This window comes from Halyomorpha halys, unplaced genomic scaffold (genome assembly GCF_000696795.3).
Source record: "Halyomorpha halys isolate HHAL.00 unplaced genomic scaffold, Hhal_1.1 Scaffold1.1, whole genome shotgun sequence".
In the NCBI taxonomy this organism is placed as follows: domain Eukaryota; kingdom Metazoa; phylum Arthropoda; class Insecta; order Hemiptera; family Pentatomidae; genus Halyomorpha; species Halyomorpha halys.
Window position 1 is genome coordinate 2,564,584 of NW_027115366.1, and position 19,640 is coordinate 2,584,223.

The window sequence follows — 19,640 nt, forward strand, 5'->3', positions numbered from 1 at the left end:
GAATTTTAACGTGACAGTAGTTTTACCGTCACTAAACTTTACTGACCTGTCAACTATCACGCAAGACTTAGAGCGCCATGTTTGCCACGACAGTAGATACTGTCATGACAGACATAGTGGGTGTAAAACATGGTGAATGCAGCAGATACCATGATCAATATAACACAAATTTGTATTCTGCAGAATATAACGAAACATTTGTAAGTTGATTCCAAATTATACATTTAGTACGTGTGTATGAAGTATGCCTTCAACTAAATGCCAGGCAAACATTCACTTTGGTTGGGTATTAGTGGACAGTATAATTAAAATATAAAACATGATTGAATTAAAATAAAATTCTATTATAAAAGTTACAAGTAGTGTAGGGGGTGGCCGAAATAAAATATTTATGGTTAAGAGGGTTAATTAATTTTTAATGACTGAGCTGTGGAAAATTGTAGATATAATGAGGAAGTTGATGATGAAGGTGAGGTTAACTGTATTGAACTGGGTGGACTTACTCCATGCTTCCTTCTTCTCTCCGCATTCCTTTGCCTCTCTCTCCTCTGCTTCGAGGAACAACTCTAGGAATTCTACTCACTCTTGGCAGATTTTCAGAGTGAACAAAGAAGAATTGCTTCTGGCAGAAGGCAAGATGACTCTCTCATCAGCCTCTGGTTACTTCTTCTCATCACAGAGAGCGCTGGAGGATGTGAGGTTTAACTGTTGGCCACATGGGGCGCTAGTATTGCCTACATTATGGCAGCCCCTCCAATTCAACCTTTCGGTTGCCGTAGGTTGTCCGAAACAACATGTTTTATACATTGGTTTTTCAGAAACCAATTACTATATACTTGAAACATTGTTTATGAAATAAAATATATTCAAATCAAAGGGCCCTTATGTTGAGTTATCATTGTTTTGGAATTGCCAAAAGATGAATGTCTGTGCTCTCCTTAGGCGTAGGCAGGATTTCGCCTAAGGGGGAACAGACTTCAGCCCATTACATATGGGGGGAGGGCAGGCCTTTTAAATCTTGTTTGAAAAAAGATATATATTACTAAATGATATGTTTTATTTAAATACAAAGAAAACAAAAAATTAAACATCACAATCTAATTGACTTAATTCAAGAAATTATATTAATCACAAAATAGAACTTAATAGGAACATTGACTAGCCCAAAATACAGGTACACGTAGCTTAATGTAGTGCTAAGAGGTTCACTAAAACCACCGCAGTCACCAACAGAGTTCTTTCGACTCGATTTATCGATGCCTTGCTGCCGAAGACGTAATGACATCCAGGTCGATGGTAGGTGAGCAATGGTGTCAGCTGTCCGTTCGAAGGGGGTACGCACAAGAGAGACTTCATCTCTTCTTCTTGCTGTTCGTTGAAGTTCACTTTGACTGATTCGAACATGTACCTCTTCATCCAGTCACTGAACCAGACAGAGTTGCAATCGCATGAAATGGGATTTCCTTTCAAATTTATTCCTCCTGAGAAAATATTTATTTATAATTAATAGAAATAAAAAAAGAAAACAATTTATAAAAGTAAATCTTGAAATGTATATGTGTATGTGAAGAGTCGGGAAGGCCGCCGGGTAAAACCTGACTTACTACAGGTAATCAAAGTTAATCAGGGTGGAGTGTGAGAAGTACTTGGATTGATGACCTCCTGTAATGGATAACTCAAGACGGAAAGCAAGGCGTCATTATCCATAAGGCGGTTGGAAATACAGAATTAAGAGTGCTAAGAAATGCTGCAATGCACTTTATATCTTCTATTTTAATTTTCAAGTTTTCATAATATAATGCTAAAATAAATTGGCAAAATAAAAAAAAAAAAATACTACTCTTACAAATATAAACGTTATCAACTACTTTATAGTACATTAAACTAGATTTGATTTGAGTCCTAATAGACATCTGTACGCCCTGAGATGTAGATTTCCAAAAATAATTTTTTTTTTTTTTTTTTTATTATTTATTTATTGTAATTTACAACTGTACAAAATAATACAACAGGTAAATATGTAGTATGTTTCATATACACTTGAAAATCTTGGAAAGGAACCACCCATTGGTGGTACTTCAAACATTAATTTAAACTAGAAGGTCCCGTGGCCATCTTCTTTTCAGACGCCTCGGAGGATTATCAGGGATTGTTAAGGATGAAAGATTAAGGTTAGGATGGTTAAGGAGTTTGGAATAAAAAGACGCATATCTGTTTTGGGTCAAATCTGCAACGAATGGGATGTTAAGGTCTTTATGAATGAGTTTATTTGTGACGTAATAAAGAGCATCAAGGATTAAAAAAAAAAAAAAAAAAAAAAATTATTACTGATTTTAGTACATTTTTGTGAAGTATTGTTTTTTTAAAAAAGTTTATCTCGGGGACTGTTGAACGTAAAAAGCTCTTTTAGGGCGCATATTTTTAGAAAATTTAGTCTTCTTTAAATCATGTCTGATTAAGTTGTTTGTGTTGTTGGTAGTTTTAAAGATATAGAGCTCCGAATGAAACATTAATATTTTTTTAATGTTTTATAACAGCCACCATTTTTTATTTCCCCTACCTATACTTGGCAGACTCCTCGATTTTTACAATTAATTATTCATAATTTTCAATAAAGTAATCGAAAATTGGGGTGAAATAACGTTTTTCTGGGCTGTTAGTACCGTTAGGTTTTAGTACAAGAGCCCAAGAGGAGAAAAAGTCAGTTATCTCACCCCAATTTTTGATTACTTTAATGAAAGCTATGTATAATTAATAGTCAAAATGGATGAGTCTGCCAAGTATAGGTAGAGGGAATAAAAAATGGCGGCTGTTTCAAAGCGTTAAAAAAAAAATTTTTATTCGGAGCTCTATATCTTAAAAAATAAGAACAACATAAGAAAACCTAAGAGAACTTCATTTACAGAAGAGTAAATTTACTAAAATATAAAAGCCTTAATAGAGTTATTTACGTTAAGTAGTTTTCGAGATATAGCTTTTTAAAAAGCAACATTTCATAAAAATCTTGTATGGGACGTACTGAAAGATCAGTAGTTAGTGAATTTATTTTGAAAATTTATATCTCAAAAACCATTTGACGTACAGATGTCTATTAGCACTCAAATTAAAGCTAGTTTAATGGACTATAAAGTAGTTTATGATGTTTATTTTCGTAGGAGTAATAGTTTACATGAAATTTGCTAAAATAAATTTATTTATAGTTGTTCAGACAAATTTTGATTTGCCAAATTCATATTCATATGTGAATATCATAAAAACTACTACCCCTACGAAGATAATTGCCATAAACTTCTTTGTAGTAAGTTAAATTTCCTTTATTTTGAGTGTTGGCAGACATATATGCGCATTATTGATCTAGAGATATATTTTTTCAAGAATCTAATGTTTTATACGAAAAACTAGATTAACATTTTGTGAGTTTATTTTGCAAATATCATAAAAACTACTACCCCTACAACGGTAAACATAATTAACTATTTTGTAGTAAATTTAACTAGCTTTAATTTGAGTGCTGGCAGTCATCAGTACGTCCAATGGTTTCTAAAATGAAGTTTTTCATAAATCAAACTAATTGTCCTAACAACTATAAATCAATTTATTTTAGCAAATACCATGAAAATTACTAAATTACTAATTTTTATTATTACTAGTTTTTTCATGATACCTACGAAGGTAAAGTTTATAAACTTCTTTATAGTCCATTAAACTAGCTTTAATTTGAGTACTAATAGACATCTGTACATCACATAGTTCCTTAGATATAGAATTCTCAAAATAAATTAACAAACTACTAATCTTTCAGTAGATTTTTAAGAAATTTTGCTTTTTAAAAAGCTGTATCTCGAGAACTATTGGACGTAAATAGCTCTTTTAGGGCTTATATTTCAGAAAATTTACTCTTCTTTAAATAATGTACTCTTAGATTTTTGTTGTTGGTAGTTTTTAAGATATAGAGCTCCGAATGAAAAATCAGTGTTTTTTTAAGTTTTTTCAACAGCCGCCATTATTTATTCCCCCTACCTATACTTGGCAGACTCATCAATTTTGACTATTAATTATACATAGTTTTCATTAAAGTAATCAAAAATTGGGGTGTGATAACTACCTTTTTTTTTCTTCTCGGCTCTTGTACTATTTGAATCCATGATATTACCAGTGCTCTATCTGCTGTTAACCGGTTCCCTTTATTAATTTATAAATATATGCTATATTATAAGTATATTTTCTATCAAAATTGTATTTTATTTTTTTTTCACAAAGGAATTGTAAAGTGTTTCGTGTTTACTGAAAAATCTTAACCGGTTATTAAAATCATATTATTTATTTTAGAGATATCTTTTTTTCAGGCTAAATATTGAAATAATTAACAAAAATTATTATTATAAATTATCAAACAGTTGAGTTTGAATGAGATTTTTACTTGTGCACATATGCTTGATCTAAAATAGTTGTTGATACTACCAATTTTTGTTTATAAGGCCACCATGTTCTTTATGTGTGTCCTAGACATTGTTTGATTTTGTACATTAGCCAGATGATGTATTTCAATCGAATATATTACCTAATTGTTTTTTTGTTTTTTTTTTTTTTTTTTTTTTTTTTTTTTTTAATAAGGAAGTGTTAATAGTTGGATGAAGATTGATATGAGTAGACCGGGATTGCGGTCAGCAAAGATACATAATTCAAGTTTGACCAGTAATTATACAGTTTTCATTAAAGCAATCCAAAATTGTGGTGAAATAACTGCCTTTTTCTTTACTGGATTCTTGTACTATTCATGTATGCCACATGTTATAGATTTACCCCACTCCACTCTGGTACGCACTATATCAGATATACTATTTTGCAGAGTTGGGAAAAAATTATTCGATTGACAAGAGACTAATACTTTTTTATTCGAAGTTTTTATTCGATTGACGAGAGACGAATACTTTTTTATCCGAATAAAAATACGATTAAACGATCCGAATACTTTTTTATTCGAATATTTAAAAAGCTATTTCAATCGAATAAAAAATTAGTCGAATGAAAAATTATACGAATACAAAATTACTCGAATACATATTATTCGAATAAAAATTTGATTTTTTTTTTAATTCACTTATTTGTTTCCCACCTTAAATTTCTAATGTATGAGGGTCCTATTTCACATATTCAGACGAGTACAATACGAAAATGCTAACGATTTTAAGATCACATATAGATTTATTTTAATTTTTTTATATCTAACACATAGGGGCCAATTTTTACGTTTTCGGATATGCAAGTTACATATCATAAAAAATCAGTGAAGACTAAAATGACTTTATTCTAACATATTTACAAGAACTACATGTTACTGTTACTGTTACAGAGTGTCTCTCTTCTTCTAACTTCTCTAACTTAGCTATCTAGTCTAGGAAATATATATCAACACTTGAGAAGAGGGGGTAGGAAGAATAGCGAAATAGGAGAGGGGTTTTGACCAATCGGATAATTTTAAGAGACTAGGTGGGGGGTAGTGAGCCTATGAATTTTAGAAGTAAATATCTGGAAGGGGGAAAAGGCGTGGCGAGAAGTTGGGAGGTCTGATTTCTAAGAAAGAGACCATGACCTAAGACTTGTGTGTACTGACTTACATATGTTAACCATAAAATAGTTTGACTGATGCAAGTCCATTGTGAGATGACAGCATATACCTGCCTAAGTGTCAGCCCTTGCTATTGATATAGGATACTAAGGGCTTGAAAGGGCTGTTAGAATGGTCTCAAGGGCCTTATGGGAACGTAGTTGTTTTTATTGAGTTTCTTTTTGTAAGGAAATGTGAACACATGGAACCATATGTCTAAAGTGACTTAGGTTCAGTTGGGCAAGGGGCAATTGTTTAAATTTATAATACCGGTTCCTTAACTTGCAGAATATGAAAATGCTATCGATTTTAACATCGCGTATAAATTTATTTTAACTTTCTTGATTTCTAACATGTTACGGTCCCTTTATATGTTTGGAGGAATGCAGAATATGAAAATAATATAGAATTCTTGATCGCTTATCGATTTATATGAACTTTTCTTATTTTTACCATGTTAGGGTTTCTTTATATGTTTCAATATACGCCAAGAATGAAAATGCTATCGATTTTATGATCGCGTATCGATTTATTTTAACTTTCTTGATCCCGAGCATATTAGGATCCCTTTATATGTTTGAAGATATGCAGAATATAAAAGTACTATCGATTTTCGTATCACGTATTGATTTATTTTAACTAAGATAAGAAATCTGCATATCTCAAAACGTAAAGAGGCCTTAACTAGCTAGAAATCAGAAAAGTTAAGATAAATCGATAGTATTTTCATATTCTACATATCTCAAAACATAAAGGGACGAACGTATTCGGATTGTTAATCATTTAATTTTTTCGAATAAGAAATTATTTTTCTATAAAATGGACGAATATAAAAGTATTCAAATGGTTATTCGAATTGTTTTTCTCGAATAATTGATATTCGTGTAAAATAATGACGAATAAAAAAGTAATCGGATGGTTAATCATATGTTTTGTACGAATAATTGATTATTCGACTAGAAAATTCACGAATAAAAAAGTATTTGTCTCTCGTCATTCGAATAATATTTGCCCATCCCTGCACTACATACACTATCTCTATGCATAACTTACTTGATATTTCGAATATGTTACCTGAATAAATTGATGTGCCATATTTTTGCATGCCATCCTTTTCATAAAATATTTCAGGATCAACATCCCTCATTTGATTGTCACTGAGATCAACAGAGAACTTGTTGTACTTCATGTTCCAGAAAAATCTTCTCGGAAAATGAGATATTTTCGTTCCCGAAATGCGCAAACTCAGCTCTCCAGAACGTTCCAGACCTTCCAGGCTGTTTTCTCCAATTAGTTGCAAGTTTTCTCCAGTTATTTCCAAACTGTTCAACTTTTTCGGAAAGGCTTGGATGAGCTGATCGGTGAGCTTGTCTTCCGTTACCAGTACTGATAAATGCTTCAGTGATTTCAAGGTGGATATGATCCTTGCCAATCGGAAGCGGTACTTTTCGATTTTTGGCCAAGTCTGAACGCGGAGCGATTTTATCATTTTGCATTCTTGTAAGGAATCCGAATCGAATCTTTCCAAATGGTCGAGCTTCTGAATGTCCAAGTGGATCAAGTTCGAAAGGCCAGAGAAACTGTCCTTAGTCAAAATCTGTGAAATAAAAGAAAAATTTTTAAAATGTATTTATTATAATTTACAAATGTACAAAAAAAGACAATAAGCAAATATGTGGAATGTTTCAAATACTCGAAAATCTTGGGATGGAACCACCCAATGGTGGTACTTCAAACATTAATTTAAATTAGAAGGTCCCGTCGACATCTTCTTTTCAGACGCCTCGGAGGATAATCAGGGATTGTTAAGTATGAGAGATTAAGAACTAATGGGTTAGGATGGGTAAGGAGTTTGGAATGAAAAGATGCATATCTGTTTCGGGACAAATCAGCAACGAAAGGGATGTTATTGTCTTTGTGAATGAGTTTATTTGTGACGTAATAAGGAGCATCCAGGATTTTATGGAGGATTTAGGGTTGTAAGGATTGGATACGGGAAGAATTTGATGGAGCCCCAGAGCTCAATTCCGTATGTTCAAATTGGTCTGATTATAATAATGTATAATAATTTTTTGTAGTGAATGGGAGATGTTTAGAGCGTTTGTCGAGTAGGTGTTGTAGTAATAGTACAAGAGCCCAAGAGGAGAAAAAAGGCAGTTATCTCACCCCAATTTCTGATTACTTTAATGAAAACTAGGTATAATTATTAGTCAAGATTGACGAGTCTGCCAAGTATAGGTGCGAGGAATAAAAAATGGTGACTATTTCAAAGCGATAAAAAAAACTAATTTTTCATTCGGAGCTGTATATCTTAAAAAGTAGGAAAAACACTAGAAAACCTAAGAGAACGTCATTTAAAGAAGAGTAAATTTTCTGAAATATGAGCCCTAATTGTTATTTACGTTAAATAGTTTTCGAGATATAGTTTTTTAAAAAGCAACATTTCATAAAAATGATATATTGGACGTACTACAAGATCAGTAGTTAGTGAATTTATTTTGAAAAATTTATATCTCAAAAACCATTCAACGTGCAGATGTTTATTAGCACCCAAATTAAAGTTAGTTTAATGACCTATGAAGTAGTTTATGATGTTTATCCTCGTAGGAGTAATAGTTTACATGAAATTTGCTAAAATAAATTGATTTATAGTTGTTCGGACAAATTCTTTTTTCATTTGCCAAATTTATATTCACATGTGAATATCATAAAAACTACTACCACTATGATGATAAGTGTCATAAACTACTCTATAGTAAGTTAAATTTCCTTTATTTTGAGTGTTGGTAGACATATGTGTGTCTTATGGATCTAGAGATATATTTTTCAAATATCCACATTTTATACGACCAACTCTTCTTTAAATAATGTTCTCTTAGATTTTCTAGTACTTTCGGTAGTTTTTAAGATATAGAGCTCCCAATGTAAAATCAATGTTTTTTTTTGGTTTTGATACAGCCGCCATTTTTTAATCCCCCTACCTATACTTGGCAGACTCATCATTTTGACTAGTAATTATACATAGTTTTTATTGAAGTAATCAAAAATTGGGGTGAGATAACTGCCTTATTTTCTACTCGGCTTTTGTACTATAATCAAAATCTATGACCAGTTTCTTATCTTTTCAATCTTGTATGGGGATTCTAAGTAAGTCTCTTGTCAAGATGGATTCCTAGCTATGGAATCTGTTCAACATGCGTTAGTGGAGTATTTAGAAAGGATGCTGTAGGACAGGAGGGTAGAGGTTTACGATGGAGAGTAAAGGTGATTTGTTAGGATTTGTCAGGATTTATTTTGATTCTCCAGTTTTGACACCATTCTTCAATAGATGTTATGGGTACCTGCAGTGCTTGTGATGCATTAGTTGGGTCGTTGTTTACAGACAGTATACATGTGTCATCGGCGTTTGTTGTTAGGACTGTAGAAAACAATTTAAACGAACTTTTTTTTTTAAAAAGCAGTGTGGTTCAGTGGTAAGGCACTCTGCTACTAACTCCTCCAAGGACCCGGGATGGAATCTGGCTGTGGTAGATTATGTTTATTCTGTTAATGTATCCGTGAGTCAACCCTGTGGGTTCAGGAGCCCTACGGGGTCCATCCAACCACATCAAATGGGTACCCTTAATATGGAAAAAAGTGGCTAAGCATAATTCTAAACAAATCACCTCCACGCACAACCGTTGATCTAGTTCCTTCCATGCCCCTTAAATGGTTATTGCGGTACAGTTTGATTTTGTTTTTGGATTACTTCCTCTTACCTATGTATGGAATTTATAGGAAGGGACAGGTATAGCGATCGTGCAGAATTTCGAATTCGAGTTTTTTACTGAAATGCTTGTTTTGAGATTCCCAGAGTTTATATAAACCAAGTTTCTCACAATGGTCTGTGTGTGTCTGTATATGAACAGCCTAATTCAAAACTGAAATTAAATATTTAAGACGGGTGTATGTCTGAGGTGTGACTGCAAACCTTTTCGATACAATCGAACGACCAAAAGTCCCACTTAATAGAATCGATTTTAATGAAACTTGGTATATCTATGTACAATATAATTGATTATATAACAATGTTGAAAAGAAAAAATGTAAATTTTAGTTAGAAATACAATGATATAACTCAAAATATTAAAGAATTTTATGAGGTGTAGATAGTTGACCGTAGATTAATGATTGGAGAAGTTTGTCGGGGGATGCGGTCAGCAAAGAACAACATAAATAAACAAAACCATATTTATTTATTTTATACCGACGTTTCGACCTGAGTTGCAGGCCTTCTACGCCATAACCCCTGATGAAGACCTGAAACTCAGGTCGAAACGTCGGCATAAAATAAATAAATATGGTTTTGTTTTCCTTACCCACGTTATTAGTTATGTTCACTATATTATTATTGTTGTTTTCAAAATAATATTTTTTTCTTTTATTCATTTCTTTTGTTAAACTTTACTTATACTTTGTCTCTATATGAATTATTATGGTTACATATATTTTCTTTCTCTCAATTTTCTTTTTCTTTATGAAATATGAATTTCAATTTTGAAATTATCAATAACTAATATGTTCATACTTCTTTGCATTATATAACTTCATTTTTATTTTATTTCCTTAATTATGTTATTTTACCCACTTTTTCAATTACCTATGTATACATTTTATTTTCCACTTCTCTCATCACTTCATTCTATTAATTCTATTCTGTAAAATTATTCACTTTATGTCATTCTGTTTATATTTTATTTTCTATTCTTACTGTGGTTTTTATCTTGTTATGTTCTTAGCCCTGAATAAGGCTAGAAACTCTAGCCGAAACGTTGGCACAATTAAATAAATTACACCAACTTATTTGTCCCATTTTAACCGCACCCCCAACCATCTTCTCCTCGTAAAAAACTATCATCCTTCCCACTGTTCTTTATGGATGCGAGACACAGCCCTTACACTAAGGGATGAACAGCACCTTAAGGTTTTCGAAAATAAAGTATAACGTAAAAAAACTGTTTTTAATCCATATCTACCCCCCTGATGAAGACCTGAAAGTCAGGTCGAAACGTCGGAATAAATAAATATTTTTTCTTTTATTTATGTTTTTCTTTGCTGACCGCACCCCCCACCATCTTCTCCAATCAGTAATCTACGGTCAACTATCTACACCTCATTAAGAATAAATAATTATGTTTCCGCCCCTTGGAATTAGTAGCACAATGACTTACACAGTTAGCTACCCAGCTCGATTAGAAAATGATGAAATAGTAATAATAATAAAATTAATGGAAATAGCTTGAGAATTGCTATAATATTTATGAGATAACACATTGATAAGATAAAGTAGTTTTATTGATAGATGGATTTATAGATTCGAATTCCGCAGGTTTAGAAATATAGGAATATAATTAAATGAAATATATAGAGGTAGGGATCTAAAGAGGCGTGAGACTTCACACTACGTCATTAGGTGAGTGGGATCGATTGAGTCAGAAATAGACTAACTTTCATAATCTCAAGTTCACGCGAGCATAATATGCAGTTAGTCATGAGTATGGCTATGTTGACAATTATTAATTATAGTGCATTAATGAATGCTCGTTTTTTTTTTTTTAATAATTTATTTATTGATATTTACAACTGTATACATATATACACATCAAGTAAATTTGCTGTAAGTGATATTATGAAATTATAAAAACATGTGGAGAATCTACTCATTGATAGAACTCCAAAAACATTTCTAAAGAAGATCTCGAGGGCATCTTCTTTTCAGACGTCTAGGAGGATTATTAGGTAGTGAAGGAGAAGCCAGGTTAGAAACGAGTTGGTTTGGGTGGTTGGGAAGTTTATTATGGAAGGATTGGTATCTGATTCTGGCCAAATCGGCAACATAGGGGACATTGAGGTCCTGATGGATGATTTGATTTGTGACAAAGTAAGGAGCATTAAGGATTTTACGAAGGATTTTGGACTGTAAGGATTGGATTCGAGAGGAATTAGACGGTTTATTGAAGCCCCATAGCTCAACTCCGTATGTCCTAATAGGCCTTATAATAGTCATGTAGATCAGTCTTTTGTAATGGATTGGAAGTTTTGACCTTTTGTCTAACAAATGTTGTAATAGTCGGAATCGACGAGCAGTTTCCTGTCTTTTCAGTCTTGTATGAGAATTCCATGTCGTTTGTCCAGATTTAGTCCTAAGTAACGGATCTGTTCAACAGGAATGAGTGGGGTATTATTAAAAGATACTGTAGGGCAAGACGAAGGTGCTCGTTTTTAAAATAATTATTTACTTTTATAAATTTAAAACATCAGTAGTAAAAAATAAAAAAAAATGTCACTTTGAGGCTCATTCTCTGGATAGTACAAGATCCCGGAAGAAAAATCAGTTATTTCATTCCAATTTTTGATCACTTTAATAAAAACTAAGTATAGTTACTAGTCAAAACTGATGAGTCTGCCAAATATAGGTAGTGAGAATAAAAAAGGCAGCTGTTTCAAAACCTTAAAAAAACATTAATTTTTCATTCGGAGCTCAATATCTTAAAAACTACTAACAACACTAGAAAATCTAAAAGAACATTATTTAAAGAAGAGTAAATTTGCTGAAATATTAGCCCTGATACAGTTATTTTCATCCAATAGTTTTCGAGATATAGTTTTTTAAAAAAGATCCACTGAAAAATCAGTAGTTAGTGAATTTATTTTGAGAAATCTATTTCTTAAGAACCATTCGACGCAGTGATCTCTATTAGCTCTAAATTAAAGCTAGTTAAATTTACTATAAAATAGTTTATAATGTTTATCTTCATAGGAGTAGTAGTTTTTATAATATTTGACAAAATAAATTCACAAAATGTTAATTTTTAGTTGATTTATGAATAAATATATCTCAGAAACAATTAGACATACAGATGTATTTTAGGATTCAAAATAAAGCTTATTTAACGTACTGTAAAGGAGTTTATGACACTTATCTTCGTAGGGATAGTAGTTTTTATAATATTTGCATGACATCATATGAATAAAAGTGCCATAAACTATTTATTATATGTCACATTAAACTAGATTTAATTTAATTTTTCTTTTTTTGCTTGGTAGAAATTGGATTAAGATGCCACAAGGCAATCGTAGGAATTACAAACTACTAGACATACATATACCTACCTACATGTATGTATTTAATTTCTTATTTTGTTAGGGGGGGTACGCAAAAAATAATAATAATTTAAGTGCTTTGTATTAAGAATACCTGATGTTTGAAATAATAAAATTGATGAAGGGTGAGGAAAAAAAAGTTATACAAGGCAATATATTCTTAAATTAACTACTTAACACCTGAAGTCATCTTAACCCATCTTATCCCCCAGTGGAGCGGCCCTCCCCATTCTTTGTACCCCCCGGCCAGCGGCTCCTAGGCCAGTATAGTAATCAGCGCCTTCAGCGGACCCAGCCCAACCCCTTATAATGCCATATGGCAAAGGAAGGGCACCAGTTACGTTTGTATATACTTAGGTATATATTAATATTGTTATTTATAATAAAGGAGGTAAGAAAAAAAAAAATTTGATTTAAATGCTATTAGGTAACATACATTTTCCAAAATAAATTCACTAGCTACTGATTTTTCAGTGCATTTTTTTGTGAAACGTTACGTTTTAAAAAAAAAAACTATATCTCGGGAACTATTGAACAAAAATAGCTCTATTATAACTCATATTTTAGAAAATTTACTAATGGAGTTAATTTAAAATTTAGATATGGAGCTACGTAAAAATTTTTTATTCGCTCCAACTATAGCAGACTCATAAATGTCGACTAGTAATTATTCATAGTATTTATAAAAGTAATCAAAAATATGGTTGAAATAATTGACTATTGGGCTCTTGGGTTGGGAGGATGTGGAATGTTCATATGTAAGTATTGTAGAAATATTCCATCCTCTTAAAGTTACTTGCTTAGAAAAATGTAAATAGTTCATGTAGGGAATAAGACATGAACAAGCTTAAACAAGTGAAACCGACAGTCAAAAAATGGGCTTCATGTTGCACCATGTGTAGGGGAAGTGGTGATTACTAAATTATCTGAAGGCAAAGGCATCAGCACAAAAGTGTCCTATTAAACTGCTGCCAAACAGTTTTACCAGTAAATATTATTATTATTCATTTATCAATTAATTAATTTAACATCCAAAATAGTCTCAACACTATATATTTATTTATTTGTCCTACGTTTCGGCCCTTCCAGCCATCCTCAGGGACATCTTCAACATAAATTTCCTCTCACATTAATTGTTTTCTCCTTGCAGGCTATTTTGCCCAGGTCAATATCTTTATTTAAGTCAAAAACCTTTCTATTTAAAATTTTAAAAAACCATTCACTTATCTATTCTATAATATTGTCCACACTATAAAAACCCACACCATATCTTTATAGTGTGGACAATATTATAGAATAGATAAGTGAATGGTTTTCTAAAATTTTAAATAGAAAGGTTTTTGACTTAAATAAAGATATTGACCTGGGCAAAATAGCCTGCAAGGAGAAAACAATTAATGTGAGAGGAAATTTATGTTGAATATGTCCCTGAGGATGGCTGGAAGGGCCGAAACGTAGGACAAATAAATAAATATATAGTGTTGAGACTATTTTGGATGTTAAATTAATTAATTGATAAATATTACCTGGTCTCGAAAAATTTTGAAATAATATAATTATTATTTATATAAATGGTTGACCGATGGCCAGGGTTGCGGTCAACAGAGAAAAAAAAAAAAAAGGTTAACAACTGTTTAATTACCGACGTTTCGTCCCACTTTGTAGGGCTTCATCAGGGCTAAAAAGGTACAAAACAACTAAGAACATTTTCGGATTGTAAGATAATAAGTTACAAAAAGGTAAATTGAGGTAGGATTAAAATTATGTAAAAATAAAAGAAAATAAGAAATAAAATAGTATTAATGTAATATAAAAAAAGATAAGAATATCTCCCCTCCATTCATGTATACTTCTGATGAGTGGTTCTGATTTTTTCTTTTTCTCATTCATTATTAATTTTTTTTATTTATCCTTTCTCGACCTTTATTTAATATCAACTTAAATTGTGTCTAAAGTGTGTGTTAAGTGTTTTAAATTTTATTTTCCCATATCCATCTTTTTGTTTCTGCGTGTTATTGCGTCTCCTGTACATTTTTAACCTTATAGTTTGCGTGTGTTTGGGAGTGACCGTAGCAGCGTGCTAACGCCATAGGTTGCGAGATCGAGTCCACAGCCCAATCCGGGATTTTTTTTCAAGCTTATAACTATGAAATACTCACTCACAGCCTCTCTCGGGCAATTGCGAGGCCCGTCAGCCAATGGGTGGCACACACAAAAATAGGCGTGGGAGTGACCCACCCTATGAAAACCACGTCAGGAAACGTGGCACTGTCGCGCTAGTAAACAAAACAAACATAATTTGCGTACTTTTTTTATATTCTTATCATTATTTATTTTATATTAATACTATTTTATTTCTTATTATCTTTTATTTGTATATAGCTCTGTTTTATCACATTTTTTACATGATTTTACCCCTACCTTAATTTACCTTTTTATATCTTATTATAGTTCTATGTCAAAATGTTCTTAGTTGTTTTAATATCTTTTTAGCCCCGATGAAGCCGTACAAAGTGGGGCAAAACGCAGGAAAATAAACAGCTGTTAACTATTTTCTGTTCTCTTTTGACCGCAGCTTTGACTATTTCCAGATTTAAAAAAAAAAATATTGAAGAGTATCCTAGGTACATGCGAGCAGTAGCCACGTTCGAGGTTCCACGGTCTCAAGCATAAGCGCTGAATAACAATCACAAACTTATTTCACAATCACAAATAACCTCTTCAAAATTATAAAAGTTTAAAATAATAAATTATAAAAAGCTATTAACTTACCTTGATAGGGTTGTTCGAGAAGTTGAGGCTTTTTAAATTCGGCGAATAGTGCCAAGAAACTCCACTCACTGTCGGTAACTCATTATGGCTGAGGTCCAAGTGTCTCAACTTTGGGAGTCCAGAGAGAAATGACTCAGATAATTTTTGAATGCGATTGTGCGAAATGTTCAGTGCCACCAGATTGGGTATGTTGATGACAGGTACCTCGTTCAAGTTAGTGTCGGCAAGGTTCAAGTATCTCAAGTTCTGCATGTTGTGGAAAAGTTGCCTATTAACCGAAGAGAGTTTGTTCGAACAAAGTTCCAGTTTGACCAAAGACATGCTGTGTTTGAATTCCGTCGGGTGGATGTGGGTCAGTTTGTTGTGGCATAGATTTATCTCATTTACAGATGGCATTGCTGAGAACAAATCTCTGCTCAACTGCTCTATTTGATTGTGCGAAAAATCGACGACCCTTAGTGAATAAGTGATGTCTGCAAACGGCGCGGATGGTAGCAACACGAAGATATTATTACTCAGTATAAGTTTTTCTATTTTTGTATTGTGGAAAGCATCGTCCGTGAGAGAACGCAAAGCATTTTGCGACAGGTCCAAGATTCTCAAGTTTTCCAAATTTTCGAATTGCTTCGGATGCAGAAATTCCATATGATTCGAAGACAAATCTAAAATCTGTAATTTGCGAAGGCCTCGGAAGCTTCCAGGTTTCAAGGATATGAGGTTATTGCTTTTCAAACTTAAATATTCTAAGCTTTTCGTATTTGAAAATACATCGCCTTCAACGATTCTGATCTGATTATGGCTGAGATCCAGCCTCCTCATCGAGTCCTTGATGCTGATCATCAAGTTCTGTGGGATACTCGTAAGCTTGTTGTGACTCAAGTCGAAGTTCTTCAAGTAGAGCGATGTCATAACCTCGCTTGCATAAATATTATCGATATAATTCCTCGAAAGGTTGATGCTCATCGGTTGCAAAATGTTCGTCACGTTTTGGAATATGTTGAAGCTGAATTCATTAAGCTCGTTGTTTTGCAAATCGAGTTGGATCAAATTCGGAATGTTTATAAAGGCCTGCGCCGTGAGCTTACTTATGTGGTTATTCGAAAGGCTGACCCTGAGGATATTCGGCAGGTTTTTGAACGAGCCTTCGTGAATGAAGGAGATTTGATTGTCGTTAAGTATGATGTTTTGAAGTTCGTCCAGACCGCTAAAAGTATTAGGAGCTATACTTAGGAGTTCGTTGAAGGACATCCTTATGTCCTTCAGATATCTGTGTACTTTGGGATGGAAAAAATTCTCCGGTATTTCAACAATTTTGTTGAAGTCTAAAATCAAATATTGCAGATAATGGAAGTCGTAAAGAGCGGTTGGTGGTAGAGTACTGATGTTGTTGCCGGTAAGCGCCAAGTACAAGAGCGAAGACAGCGGTTTCAACGCCACTTCTGGGAATGCGTTCATCTTGAGTCCGAAGCTCATGTCTAAAGTTGTGATGCGTTCCAGGTTCATGAATGCCTTGTCTTCAACTCTTTCGATCTCGTTGTAAGCAAGATATAGTTTCTCCAATCTATTCAGAAGTTTGAAGGTTCTATCTTTCAACGCCTTAATGTTATTACTTGTCAGATATAGTGTTTCCAGATTCTCTCCCCATTTGAAAAAATCATTTTCATCAATTTCTTCTATAAAATTGTTGCTGAGATTCAACAAAACTAACCTTCTGGTGTTCTTCAATATATTTCTCGGGAACACTCTCATCCCTGTTCCAACTAGAGATAGACTTCTGATTGATTGTGAACAGTTTTTCAAGAAGTTTTCCGAATAATTATTAGACATTTCGTTGTAGTCGAGAATTAGCGTTCTTATATGTTTGAGACCGAAAACAGCTTTCGGAATCTTGGTGAAGTTGTTATGACTCAGATCCAAATAGTTCAGCGTGTTTTCCAATCCGTAGAATGTCCTGTCTGCCAAACTATCGAGTCTGTTATACGATAAATCGATCTTATTACACGATACACCGTTAAATATGGCCGGAGTGATCGTCTCGATATGGTTCCCTTGTAGGTTAAGGTCTTTTATCTGAACTGATCTAAAGAAGAGTGTAGTTATGGACTTGAGAAAGTTATAAGACAAATCTAAAGCGACGAAAATCCTCTTTTTTGTAAAGGGTATGTTTGGGATTTCTGTTATATAGTTGTTTTTCAAATAGAATTGAGTCAGATCTGGAAGGATTTCAATCAGTTTGAACGGTACTTCAGTGAGAAGATTGTCGGAGACGCTCAAAACCTGAGCCGTAAAAGGCAAGGCGTTCTCTTGAATCTGAGTTAGGTAATTCCTGTCAAGATATATTTGAGAGAGGTTTTTGAAACTCTGAAGTGAAAAGTCGATGTTTGAAGGTAGAACGAAGAGGTCATTTCCTCCGAGATAGAGAGCGACAAGTGTTTCTTTGACTTGCATCCAAGACACTGGCAGGTTAACGATCTCGTTACTGCAATAAAACAAATTTAAAAATGTATTAGATATACTAACTTGCAAACTATGTTTATGAAATGTGGTTTGATAGATATGACAAATATGTATTAGAATACTGGAAGATTATTGATTGACCGTGTGTATAGATGAATGGAATATGGTCCGGGTGCGGTAAAAAAAATAACCATCCCCACTCTTCCCAATACCAACTGTCACTTTGTTTTTGACTGCCGTCAAAACAGGTATGCATTCTGTCTCATCATTTGATTCGTATTTTTTTTTTCTTTTTTCTTCTCTTATCTATCTGTTACTACTATCCTTTTCATTTACTATTTACAACCTTTAATTTTTCTTATTATATCTTACTTTTTTATATTTTATACCCCTGTTATTTTACACTTTTGTTTTTTCTTTTTTTCCTTTTTGTAACTATAGTGTTTGTATCTTTTTTAGCCCTGACGAAGCCCTGCAACGTGGGGCGAAACGTTGGCTCAATAAAATAGTATAATTATCTACTATTTGAGTTTTTTTTTACCGCACCCGGACCATATTCCATTCATGTATTAGAATAGGATGAAAGAAAAAAAACCTACAATTCTATCGAACAGAATTTTTATATTTGAAATGGAAGACTGAAAAGACAGGAAACTGCTCGTCAATTCTGACTATTACAACATTTACTAGAGAAACGGTCCAAACTACAATCCATTATAAAAGACTAATCTACATGACTATTATAAGGCCTATTTGAACATACGGTGTTGAGCTTTGGGGCTCCACTAAACCATCAAATTCCTCCAGAATCCAATCCTTACAGTCCAAAATCCTTAATGCTCCTTACTTTATCACAAATCAAATCATCCATCAGGACCTCAGTGTCCTCTATGTTGCCGATTTGGCCAGAACCAGATACTAATCCTTCCATAATAAACTTCCTGACCACCCAAACCAATTCGTATCTAACCTGGCTTCTCCTTTACTACCTAATAATCCTCCTCGGCGTCTGAAAAGAAGATGGCCACGAGATCTTCTCCTTTAGAAATGTTTTTGGAGTTCTATTAATGGGTAGATTCTCCGCATGTTTTCATCATGCCATAATATCACTTACAGCAAATTTACTTGATGTGTATATATGTATACAGTTGTAAATATCAATAAATAAATTATTAAAAAAAAATATATATATTTGAAATGGAATTTTGAAAGTGTATTAAGTATTGAGTATAAACTGTTCCAGTAACAGGATTTAGAGCTTAGTTTTAAGGGAATAACAGTTTCGTTCTCCCGTTTTCCGCTAGTGTAATTGTGTTAAAAACGGGTTACAACTATATTTGAAGGGAGGAGTATAAAGGAGAGTATAACCTTGAAAATTACTTAAGTTGGAAGGAAAAGTCGATTAAAACGGCCAGGACCAGGAGCGTGTCAAAGGACCTAAGCAAGAATACGAGCCAATCACTGGCTTCCTTCTGTTTCAGTTTAGATTAAAATGGCGGACAATCCTATTAATTTCGACGTAAACTTAAGCTCCGTTATTGGAATTACCTTTGCTTTGAAGAGGGTGGGGATATTCTTCCCTCCCTAACAGCCATTTTGGAGGAAGGAGTAGGAGGACTGTGTCTATTCCTTTCGTAGGCGTGGCGTCCGGGAGGCCATA

At 33.2% G+C, this 19,640-nt stretch overlaps 1 protein-coding gene across 1 annotated transcript in view; it reads right to left on the bottom strand.

Annotated features, from left to right (window-relative positions):
* Positions 1–323: 323 nt before the first annotated feature.
* Positions 324–19,640, bottom strand: part of LOC106693005 (chaoptin) — a 46,091-nt gene continuing 26,774 nt past the window's right edge. The window contains exons 5-7 of the mRNA XM_014414692.3: positions 15,524–18,002; positions 6,683–7,205; positions 324–1,481 (exon numbers count right to left, since the gene is read on the bottom strand). Coding sequence (XP_014270178.1) covers positions 1,186–1,481; positions 6,683–7,205; positions 15,524–18,002 — 3,298 coding nt within the window. The 3' untranslated portion in view covers positions 324–1,185. The remainder of the gene's footprint in view (positions 1,482–6,682; positions 7,206–15,523; positions 18,003–19,640) is intronic.